We start from the raw sequence: 12,177 nt of genomic DNA, 5'->3' as shown, positions 1-12,177 counted from the left end.
TCAAGGGCTGGGGTCAAGCTACACTTATGCAGCCCAACAAGCAATCCTATACTCAAGGAGCTGGTGTAAAGTCACAGCAGATCCAAACCCAGTAGCAGGGCTGCTGCTGGCTGCACTGACCTAAGCCTGACAGAGATAAAACAAGCATTTAAAATACTGTTTGAGTTATATCACCCTTTGGGCTGGTGTAAGCGGAGTTGGCAGGTCACCTGACCTAGTGAATAGGCCTTTAGCTTCCACCCTTTCTGGTCCCTGCCATGTCATTACTCTTTTCATGGCTTAAACTAAGTTAAGATCTGCTGGTATCTGTAGCTGAGTGGAGGATGCTGTTCTGGAGTTTCCTGGCTCAGCTGGAGACCTGCTGGATTCTAACCTGCTCAGCCCAGGGGATCTTGCTTTAGAATTGCTCCCTAAGGCTGCACTTCAGTATGGCATAATGGTTAGAGTGTTGGGAGACAAGGGTTCAAATCCCAGCTCAGCCATGAAGCCCACTGGGTGGCCTTGGGCCAGTCACCATCTCTCGGCTTAACCTACTTCTCAGGGTTGTTGTGAGGATAAAATGGGGAGGAGAGTCATGTGACCACCTTGAGCTCCTTTGGATAAAACAATGTAATAAATAACATGTAAATGTAAATGTAATAAATGTAAATGTAATAAATAACAACAAATGTAAATGTAAAAAATAACAACAGCAACACAACAACGGATTTAGTAGGCAGTCCCAATTAACACAGGAACACTGCATGAAAGAACAGTAAGGTTTCTTTCTGAAATGCTACCTTTTGTATATAAAGGTGTGCTGCTACTTCTTTTAAGTTCCTGTAAGAATCCCAATACACCAAACAGGAATTAATATCTTTCAGCTCTTGATTAAAGATACACAGCATATAAATGCATCAAACAATAACAACAGCAACAGATTTACTAGGAAGTCCCATGTAACACAAAAACATAGGTACACACGGCAGGAAGGAAGTAGTGTAGTAAGGTTTCTTTCCGAAATGCTAACTTTTGTATACAAAGGCGTGTGGTTGTTTTTAAAGTTCCCGTTAAGAACCCCAACATACCAAACAGGAATTAATATATTTTAGCTGCTTGTGAAAGATAAGGGTTCCTCCCCCCTTTCGGGGGGGGGGGGACGGACGACAGGGGAATCTCTAAAAACTTGCGTAACAAAATACAGCACAAAAAAACCAAATGGCCCCCAGCCCCCCTCCCAATCAAGTTTAGACGCCATCAGGACCCCAACCCAATTCGTTTCCAGCCTCGAGTTCAGTGGTCCCAGGTCAATAGGGACATGTCAGCTTGCAGCCCCGATTGGGCTGGAGAATAAAGGCTGCAGAAAAGGCTACGCACTTTTTATTTTCAGAGAAGGGGAAACCCCACCGCGCTTGAGGGAAAAGGGCCGCGAGGGGCCTTCAAGCCCAAGGCGGAGGAAGCCTTACCTGTATCCGTAGGCGCTGAAGCTCTGGCTCTCCCTCAGCAAAGCCCGGTAGAGCCGCAGCACCTGAGCCCGCCTGGACGCTGCCATGTTGAAAACACGCCGGGCCTGCCGAAGGCCCCTGCCTCTGAGGCGACCTCCGCCGGGGCCTGACTCCGGAAGCGGCGGGGAAGCCGGCGCCGAGCTCCGCAGCGCGGTTCGCGCGGAAAGTGGAGGCAGCCGGGCTCTCCGAACGAAAGAGCCGCGCTCTCGGGGCCGAAGGCTCGGCTCGGGAAAAGGCCGTGGACGCGTCAGGCGCTGCCCGGGCAGCTTCGGCGACCGCCCGGAGAGGCTGCCGAGGAGAGGAAGGTGAGTCCGAGGGGCGGGCGGCGGAAGGAGGCGCGGGGCTGTCTCGCGCGGCGGGGACTCAGGCGCAGCCTGGGGAGGGAATAATGCTGCCCTCCCCTGGGTCGTCCTCGTCGTCCCGTCCCCTGTTTAAAACCCGCAGGCCTGATTCTGCCCAGCAAATACCCCCCCGAGTCCAAAGCAACTCGAAAACAAAACCAGTTGCTTAGCTGCTGGCTTTCTTTCTTGCATATAATTTTTATTAAGTTTTCTCTTTTACAGTTTAAGATACTCATTTTTACAACCTTAAGATATCAATGATTTTCCTCCTCCTCTTTCCATGGTTCCTTTTGCATATATCATACATCCCTGCATATCTCACAAAAATCTATATATACCATTCAGAATTCCATTATTGCATCCATCAAAACTTACTCATACTGTGGAATTTATCTTAATGCTGCAAGCGTTTTCAGCCCCACACAATTATTCCCCATCTATTCAATAAACGTTTTACAATCTTCTTGAAACGTATGTGGATACATTAAATAAATCTTGGGACAGAAAGCCCCACATATCCATCATGGTTAGAAGCCATTGATAGCCTTGCCATAGAATCATATAATTGTAGAGTTTGGAAGGGACCTCGAGGGTCATCCAGTCCAACCCGCTGCAATGCAGGAATCTCAGCGTTCAGTCTCCCATCCAATTCGAAACCATACCAGACCCTGATTAGCTTTGCAGAAGTGCTAGCAGTTTTATTCCTGCACCCATGAATTTGTCTAATCCTCTTTTAAATCCATCCAAGTTGGTGGTTGTCACTGTCTTGTTTTCTACTGCTCCAGAGGCTAGGACCTGAACCAATCGATCCAAGTTACAAGAAAGGAGAGCCTGACTAAACATTGGGAAGAACTTTCTGACAGTCAGAGCTGTTTGACAGTGGAACAGGCTCCCTCGGGAGGTTGTGGACTCTCCTTCCTTGGAGGTGGTTGTTGTGTTTTTCTAAAAAAATATTTAGTTTTTCAGTTTAAAGTTTTACAGTCAATTATCAACAACCAACATAAAACAAGATTCCAAAGAATCTCCTGAACTTCCCTCCTCCCCTTTGTGGGTCTTTTTGTTAACCATTTCCTCCTGCATCTTTTATACTAATCCAAATCTTTTACAGCTCCATTATATCCAAAATTCGACATTAAACTACAAGTGTCATTCCAATCCTACTAATGATTTTACCCATTTACAATGGTTTTTAAGATAAATTATAAAATTTCCCCATTCCTTAACTTATTAAAATTTTGGTCTTCCTGATTTCTGATTCTTCTGGTCATTTGTGCCATTTTGGCATAATCCATCAATTTAATCTGCCATTCTTCTCTGGTAGGGACTTTGTCTTCTTTCCATTTCTGGGTCATTAACATCCGAGCAGCTGTGGTCGTATATATAAATACAGTGGTACCTCGGGATGCGAACGGGATCCGTTCCGGAGTCCAGTTCACATCTTGAACAGAACGTAAGACGCGTCTGCGCATGCATGGGTCGTCTTCCGCCACTTCTGCGCATGCGTGTGACGTCATTTTGACCGTCTGCGCATGCGCGAGCAGTGAAACCTGGAAGTAACGCGCTCCGTTACTTCTGGGTCGCCGCGGAGTGCAACCTGAAAATACTTACCCTGAAGCGTATTTATCCCGAGGTATGACTGTAGTCTTTTCTGCTCCATTGGGGTTTCGGCATCTAGTATTCCTAAAAGAAGGAGGTTTTTAAGCAGAGGTTGGATGGGCATCTGTCATGGAAGCTTTAGCTGAGATTCCTGCATTGCAGGGGGTTGGACTCGATGGCCCTTGGGGTCCCTTCCAATTCTATAATTCTATGATCATGCTTGCTGGGATTGATGGGAACTGTATTTCACCAGTGGCTGGTGGGCTACTAGACCAGCTTTAGGGGCTGTAAACCATGTACATGTATGTTGGTAAGAGTTGTGGTTCTGAACTGATGTACCTGCCTGTTGTAACACATGGGTTGAGGACTGGTCGTGACCATGCATACTTCAAGTTACTCAGTGCAGTTATGGAGAATGGGAAAGAGCTTTTAGGTCCTTGAACCTCTGGACTTCTGGTGACTCCAAGGGAAGAGTTAGCAGGACAGGAACCTGGTTCGGTCTTTTCCTTGCCTTCTATGTGAATTCAGGATAAATGAGCAATTTGAAGAGGATATAAAAACATTGCCATCTGGCATACTTAATAATAGTCTAAAGCTGTAGTAGCAGACTAATGAATTTGAGCATAGTACCTGCAGAGATCATGGAACTGTGTGGATGGAGCAGCTGTTGCATTCTCTAGGGCATATTTGTAATATTGTCATACATTGCTTAAATTATTTTTTGCTATATGTTCTTTCAGTTTTATGACATAGCACTGTGCTTTCGGGGAGAGGGAGTGATGGCATGTGTTTCTCTGATATTCAGTTACTTGCAGTGATAGTTTTCATGCGTGCTTGAATAATCACCAACTTTCGTGGCATTGTCATTTATCTCCATTTAGTCATGCCTTTTTTCAGCTTTTAAAAACAGAACGGAAAGTGTCAGCTTGTAGAAATATGTATGAAGATCAAAAGTAAACCCAGCAGTAGCAAGGGAGGACTTTGAAGGAGGAACAGGAAGTATGGAGGAAAGGATCTGGGAGAGTGTGAAGCAATCTGTATGAAGCAATCTTAACAAAGTACAGTTGTACCTTCGAAGCCAAATGCCTTGGCTCCCAAACAAATCAGCTCCCGAATGATCAAAACCCCAGAAGTGAGTGTTCCGGTTTTCGAACGATTTTCGGAAGCCGAACGTCTGGAGCGGCTTCCACGGCTTTCGATTGGCTGTAGGATGTTCCTGCAGCCAATCGGAAGCCGCGCTTTGGTTTTTGAACGGTTCTGAGAATCGAACGGATTTCCCAGAACCCGTTCTGTTCGAAATCCAAGGTACCACTGTACACTTTTTCTGTTAAGTTGGGAGTTGCTGAAACAAAGCCCACCTCTTGTTGCTTGTATTTTTTCCCTATTGGGCATCATACTTTGCTAGCTATGTTAGACAACGTTCCTCAGGACTAGTCCAGAGTTTTTAAAAATAATGTTGGTTGGTATTTATCAGTCTATATACTACAATAAAAATAAAAACAAATGCCACAACTACATAGCCCTTCATGGCTTAGGATCCTTGTACCTACGGGACCGCCTCTCCCGGTATGCCCCACGGAGGACCTTAAGGTCCATAAATAGAGCCAGGGCCTTTTCAACACTGGCTCCGGCTTGGTCTAACACTCTGTCTCATGAGACCAGGGCCTTGCAGGATCTGATTTCTTTCCGCAAGGTATTTAAGATAGAGTTGTTCCGCCTGGCCTTTGGCTTGGAGCCAATTTGATTCCCTCCCCCTCTTTCTTTTTCCTTTCTCCTCCTGTGATGAGGCTGCATTTTAATGTTTCAATATTTTGATGTTGTATTTTAATCTTGTTTTTAAGTTGTATTCAACTTGTTTTTATTATTGCTTGTTAGCCGCCCTGAGCCTGGCCTCGGCTGGGGAGGGCGGGGTATAAATAAAATTTTTTATTATTATTAAGACACAATAGGAAAAGACAGCATGATATTACACATTTACAAATCCGACTATAGGAGATCAACAAACAATTCTTCACCCCATTCCTCCCCTGAAAGCTTTTTGGAAAAGATGTTTCCTAAAAGGTGTGAAACACACCTCATTGGGGAGCAGTGGCGTAGCGTGGGGGGTGCAGGGGGGGCTGGCCGCACTGGGCGCAACATCTGGGGGTTAGGGTTAGGGGGCGCAAATCCACGGGTTAGGGGGCGCAAATTACTTGCCTTGCCCCGGGTGCTGACAACCCTCGCTACGCCACTGTTGGGGAGGGAATTCCATGGGCACAAGACCACCAGGGTTCACTGCTGGAAGCTTCTTGTAAGGAGTGTGGACCCAGTCACCATCAGCATGGGAGGTGGGCAGCTAGGGTTGTGAAGTGCTAATTTGTCAGTTGCAACTTCCAGCCTTCTTGTTTTGTATTTTCGTTCTTTGCATCAATAACGTGTTGACTAAGTAGCTACATTTGATAATGCAAAATGGGTTTCTATTTAAAAAATGTGTCGGGCTGTGTTTTAAAACAAAACCTAACCAAGGGTTGAATAGCTTGAAGGAATAAAAGAAGTGGAAACATGTATGTGTGTGAATTGGATATAAAATTTTAGAAGACATATTAATCTGGAATGTTATATCTAACATTGAGATGTCAAAATCAGACGAGTTCTCTGCAAAATAAAAAATGACTGAAACGAGCAATCTCTGTTAGTCAATAAATCATCCCTTCATAATAACAAAAAGAAGTATTTCAGTTTCCCCCTCATTAATTTCTCTGTAGGTGGTGGTTTGACATGACTGCATTGGAAGCAAGTTGAATGTAATAGAACTGAACGCAAACAAGGCCTTAGTTCGGTCTGAATTTCTCACAGATCTGTGGTTATTCTGCCCCATGGCCTTGTCACGAGGCTTCAGTTTTCTACTTTCCGAAGGATCACTTCCAATTTTGTTCTTGAAAGGCACTGTTATGCTCACTCACCTTTATCTTACGGTATGTGCAAGTGATAATGCTGTTTTCCTAGATAAAAGTGGCTCTGTTGGGTGGATTTTCAGAAGTAGCTTCTTCAGTATAGGTTGGGCTGAAGGACCCTAAACATAAAGCTATTTTGCTGCATGCCACATTGTTATCAGGGCACTTTAGTTCAAAGCTCTTATCGGAAAGGCTTAAATGTTCCTTGGTTCAGAATTAGCTTTGGATTGCGAACGGACATTTGTAGAAATGAGAGAACTTCTTCTCTGCAAATTTGTACCTAAGAATATAAGAAGAATATTGAAGTCAATGAGGCTTACTGCTGAGTAGACACATGCAGGTTAGCAGTGTTCGGAGAGTGTCTGTTTGTTGTTGTTGGCATCCGTCTCTCAGGAGAGACAATGTAGTGCACCTCTGGGGGTAAAGTCAAACTACTGGAGACTCACAGCACCTGCTGTGGCTGTAGAGACCGGTAACTCATAACTGCTGCCTTCCGCATTGTTTTTGCTTTGTTAGCTGCACCAAAGTGACCTCCCTGGAGTGAAAGCCTGGGCTGTGTGTGTGGAGCTCCTGGGCTACCTAGACAACAAGACTTCCCCTTGGCCTGGTTGACGTGGTCCAGAGGAAAGGAGAGCAATACGTTTGGCACCAGCTTGGGTGCAGGGATTCCCGGAAGGAGGTGTACAAGGAGCCATCCAACCGTCTTAGGGTCTCCACTCTGGATTTGTGTAGGGTTTACTCCTTAGTCTTTTCTTCTCCTGAAGATGTCCTGCAGGGCAGCAAGTAAGTGTCTGATTGTATAACAGTGGTAAATCTGAGGAGAAGCGGGCTTTTTCATTGCCTGGATGGAAGACTCTTGGGAGCCCCTTGGCGCTTTCTGAAGGCAAAGTAGAATATAGTATGATAACACACAGAGAGAAATACTCTGGAGGGGAGAGTATAGGTTAGAGATTTCTCTTTAATAGCCATTGTGGTTCCTGTCCAGATATTGCTCCTGGGCTCAGGGTTCGAAATTAGCAGGGCGCCGGGCACATTTTGCGCCTAAAGAATTCTCCATTTGTGAGCACCTCAAAAAGTCTGGGTGCCATTTTTTGCTCCTGTTTGACACTCAAGGATTACCGAAATGTATGTGATTTGAAGCCTTGAAGTACAGTGGTACCTCGGGTTACATACGCTTCAGGTTACAGACTCCACTAACCCAGAAATAGTACCTCGGGTTAAGAACTTTGCTTCAGGATGAGAACAGAAATCGTGCTCTGGCGGTGCGGCGGCAGCAGGATGCCCCATTAGCTAAAGTGGTGCTTCAGGTTAAGAACAGTTTCAGATTAAGAATGGACCTCCGGAACAAATTAAGTACGTAACCAGAGGTACCACTGTATATGTTAAGGATAGACAATATGTTAAGGAGTTTAACAAGAAGGAGTTGAGTGTTTTGAAAACTGAACTACGGTACCAATATTTTTATTGTGAACACCAAATTAAGCATGTATTATCAATTTCTGCTTAAAATGTGGTATGAACAACGTGTCACATATGTGAATTGCGTATTAGTTCATGCTTATCAAAATAATAAATAAAAAGTGTTGCTGACGCCCCCCCCCCCCCATGGCGACCAGACATTCTGTTTTGACACCCACAACCCATCCCGGTTTCTAACACTGGCTGGGCTACAACTCCCATCATCATTGGCCATTGGCCATGGTGTCTGGGACTGATGGATGTTGTGGTCTGTTGCATCTAGAGGACTGTAGTGACCATTCCAGAGCCTGTATGTTTCGACCACGTATTACTGGGAATACGTAAACACTGGGAAGTGTTTTTAAAACAGCACCAAAGAGACTAGGCCTTTCTGATTTGCAACTGCTTGCACAAATATGCTCTCTCTGGGGAAATAGGTCTTGCAGGTGTCCCAGGAGCATTGCTACTGGTGGAATGAAGGTCCTGTGCTTATGGTGTCTCCATCTTTGGTCTTCCACACCATTCCATGCAAAAGTGCTCATTAGCTTGTAGCAGGATCATGGGAGACATGTGTTTATTTCATTTATTTATACCTCCCTTTATTTGAGCCTTTACTATTGATTTATTACAAAACAATTTATTACAAAACAATAACACCCCCACCAACAAACACATTTAAAAGTCTCTAGAATATTAATCAGCCAAAGGCCTGGTTGAAGAAGAACCCTTTCACCTGGTGCCTAAAAGTCTTTAAGGATGGCACCAGATGTACCTCACATGGAGGAGGTACTCAAGGGCTTCAGATGATGAACACAGAGTTCGGGATGGTTTATATGGGGAGAGGCAGCCCTTGCGATATTGCTGTTTAAAGCTTTACAGTATAAGTCAAAACCGCACTTTGAATCGGGTCTGGAAGCTACTTGGCAGCCAGTGCAGTTGGGCCAGGATGGGTGTAATATGCTCAAACCATCTTGCCCCAGTGAGCAGAGTGGCCTCTGAATGTAATACAGTGGTACCTCTGGTTGCAAATGGGATCCATTCCAGAGGCCCATTCACAGCAAGAAAAGAGTGCAACCCGCAGCGGCGCGTCTGTGCACCCGCGGGTTGCGATTCGCCGCTTCTGCGCATGTGCGTGACGTCATCTTGTGCTTCTGCGCATGCGCGAGAGGCGAAACCCAGAAGTAACCCTTTCCAGTACTTCTGGGTCGCCACGGGACATAACATGAAGTGGATGTAACATGAGGTATGATGGTAGTGTAAAGGTCCTTTTCTCAGCTGTTGAACTGTTTGTAGTGTGAACTAAGAAGTAGGGCTTTTCTTTGGTGGTGCTCTGACTGGAATTTTCCCTCCAGACTGGTGCCAACATAAGCCTTTTCTGCACCAGGTTAAAGCTTGCTCTCTTTTCAATCTAGACATTTTTAAAGAGTTACATTTGTCTTTGGTTGCTTATTGGTGTTGATTCATTTTTAAATTGCTTTGTGATTAATTCTGTTGTTTGTACTGTTGTTGTCATGTACTACCCTGGAGTCTGTTTGAGTACAGGACAATTTAGATTTAAAAGTAAATAAAACACCGATTTAGAAGATCGGGCATTCTCCTCCTGTGGGTGTTTGCTTCTGCAGAATCCTCTTAAGGTATGCTGTCTTAAGGAAATAAATAGCTGTGCTGCTTGGGTAAGCAGTCACTGACCTTTTCAGCCCACTTTTACAAATTTGCAGAACAACAAGTGAGTCTTGTTTCACTTGCTTTCCTTTTATCAGCCGTGAAGCAACTTTCCACTTGTACATCTTTGTCTTCCATAGCAAGTAGCGGGACCTAATGGCATGTCCAATTCTCTGCATCATGACTGCTAACTCTATGAAAGACGTTCATGCCAGAGAAACGGCTTCTGTGCATAGCAGGAAGAAGTAAAAATGAAGAATATTAAGGGAAGATCTAGCACTCGGCCTGCAGTACTTTTTGTTTTCCACAGAGGGGAGCTGCTAGAAGTAAAAATGAAGTATAAAAAGTTGTAAAGTACTGTCTATATGAACAAAGAATAACTACCCACTGCCGTGAGAAAAAAGTATACATTTCTTTCCGAACCCTGCATTCCACTACACCATAGTTGGCAAGCTATAGCTCAGTGATAGCCAATGTGTTAACCTCCCAGGGTCTGTTGGACTCTGACTTGCATCAGCCCCAGCCAGCATGGCTAATGGTTAGGGCTGGTGGGAGTTATACTTCACAGCCTCTGGAGGATACCTCGTTGGTTACCCCTTCTATAACTTATGTATGGAATTAGATTGCATGAGTACCACCCTAGGGTTTCCTCAAGCAAAAGTGTCTGCCTCTATAAAAACAAGGATTTGGTACTCTTTAGATGAATTCATTTAAATGGGTGCCCTGGACTTCCAGTAATGACCCTCAGGCTTATGGCAATCAGTGGATCCAGAATCTCTGTAAAATACTGTTTTTTACCATCACTTTTCTTGTTCCCAAGATGGCATTATGCCTAGAATTTCAGCACTCATTTTTGGATGGAGGACACAGAAGACCTAAACATTTTGAGAATCCCACCCTGAGGAAACGGAATAAGGTGACGCTTCCGAGTCTACTGAAGGGTGGATTCTTTCCTCCACCTCCCCTTCCATTTTCTAGGCGAGAGTATTTTCAACCAAGCATGCTCAAAATTTGGTTTTCAAACCTTGCGAAGGATTTGGTGGGGAGACAAACTCAATGCCAAAATTTTGAATAGGAGAAACAAAACTTGAAATAGAGCAACTCTGCTGGCCTATCGTTTTAGAAATCTTTGTTTTCCCTCCGGTTAGTTTTCTGCTTTGTGAAACAGCTGCTTTCTTTTTCATTTAAAACAAAACAAAACACAGCTCTTCATCCAAAGGGGGAAACTGTGGTTTGTTTAAACTCTAGCTAGTGGACAAGCCAGGATCAGAAACCAGAATTGCCTAACAAGAGTTTACACAAGACACTGTTCCCTGAATTGACATAATGCAGAACCATTTGTTTTAAACAGTTTGCTTAAAACTATAAGTGGATGACTTTTCTCTTCTCTTTTGATGCACAAAAGAGGAAGGGAGAAGGCACGAAGCTGAGGCTCACTACACTCAACATTCACATGATGAAAACTCTGGCTATCTTTTGTTTTTAGCCTGGCATACCTGAGCAACTGTTACTATAGTCACCAGGTTTGTATTCCTGCAATGGAGAGCATGATCTCTCTGGAGGATAAAACAACTTTTCTCTCTCTCTAATCATGCACTGCTAATATTCAAAGTACCTATATCTCACCCTATTTTCACCCCCCTTCAACACCAGGGCACTGAATTAAGGTGAACACAGGTTGTCCATACATCATACATTTGAAGAACACCCCCTCTCCGTGAAGAATCCTGGGAACTGTAGCTTTTTGAGAGTGCTGGGAATTGTAGTTCTGTGGAGTAATCCAGGACTTCATGCAATTATTTGTGGGGTGCTTTTGGGGGGGGGGGGATGTGTTTTAAATATATGGTGTGTACACAGACTTAGTCTGTGTGAAAATCACAAGCACCTACTGGCTAGTGCCAGTGATGTCTCTGGTGGCCAGTCGTATGCTGCTTTCCTCCCACTCTTGTGTAGTTTTTGATTTTTTAAAAAATGCATTTTTTCATCATTTTTACTGCCTGCCTGATAGAGACTGAGTACTCCCCACTGTACTTGGTGAGAGTACACTGCAACATGCTGAGAGTGTTCATTGAGCCTTGTTAGATTAAAAAGAAAACCCTGCCACACAGCTGAGCAGGACTCCTCCCCAGCCTGTTTCATGTGCTCAACCCTGTCCAAAGCGTGAAAGCACGTACGCTGTGTGTGTGTTAAAGGAAGAAAGAACAGCAGACAGGTGATCCCTTTGCAGCCTGTCTTCTTCCCTGCGTCAAGGCTTCCCACTCCTGCATCCATCAGTGGAGATGCAGCAAATTGTATTACTAGCCCACATGGGGCCGGTACTGCTTTAGTACTAAGAGATATGTGAGAATTTCCTTCCCATCTGGAAAGGCCCTGTGCGGTTTTCTCTTTTTCTGCTCTTCCCTCTCTCTCTGCTTCTTCCGCTCGCTGCATTCATTTGATCTTGGCCATTTTATTCTTGCTTTCCATTTCAGAACCCATTATAAAGAAGCTGGGTTAGGAATTTGATTCTGAAGTATGCCAAAGACTGCGGTTCCCTTAATGTTTATAAAAGAAAAAGAAACAATAATAATAATAATAATCATAACCCCCCTTTTCATGTTTTTGTCTTAATACCTTAAAAGGAATCCAAAGTGTATTCTCTCTGCCTTGTATGAAGTCTTGAAGTGTAAAGGAATTGCCTGAGCTTCATTTTTTGTAAGAGAT

General features: G+C 44.4%; 2 protein-coding genes across 4 annotated transcripts in view; one reads left to right on the top strand and one right to left on the bottom strand.

Annotated features, from left to right (window-relative positions):
- LYRM4 (LYR motif containing 4) overlaps window positions 1-1,632 on the bottom strand; it is a 57,862-nt gene extending 56,230 nt beyond the window's left edge. The window contains exon 1 of the mRNA XM_083449727.1: window positions 1,446-1,632. Within this exon, the coding sequence (XP_083305853.1) occupies window positions 1,446-1,531 (86 nt within the window). The 5' untranslated portion in view covers window positions 1,532-1,632. The remainder of the gene's footprint in view (window positions 1-1,445) is intronic.
- Window positions 1,633-1,678: 46 nt separating this feature from the next.
- The window catches only part of FARS2 (phenylalanyl-tRNA synthetase 2, mitochondrial), a 186,839-nt gene continuing 176,340 nt past the window's right edge, over window positions 1,679-12,177 (top strand). For all 3 annotated transcript variants that reach the window (XM_083449540.1, XM_083449538.1, XM_083449539.1), the window contains exon 1: window positions 1,679-1,789. The gene's annotated coding sequence lies outside the window, so the exon portion shown is untranslated. The remainder of the gene's footprint in view (window positions 1,790-12,177) is intronic.

Source organism: Podarcis tiliguerta (genome assembly GCF_965153285.1).
Source record: "Podarcis tiliguerta genome assembly, chromosome: 7".
Classification (NCBI taxonomy): domain Eukaryota; kingdom Metazoa; phylum Chordata; class Lepidosauria; order Squamata; family Lacertidae; genus Podarcis; species Podarcis tiliguerta.
This window is presented reverse-complemented; position numbering and strand designations above follow the sequence as displayed.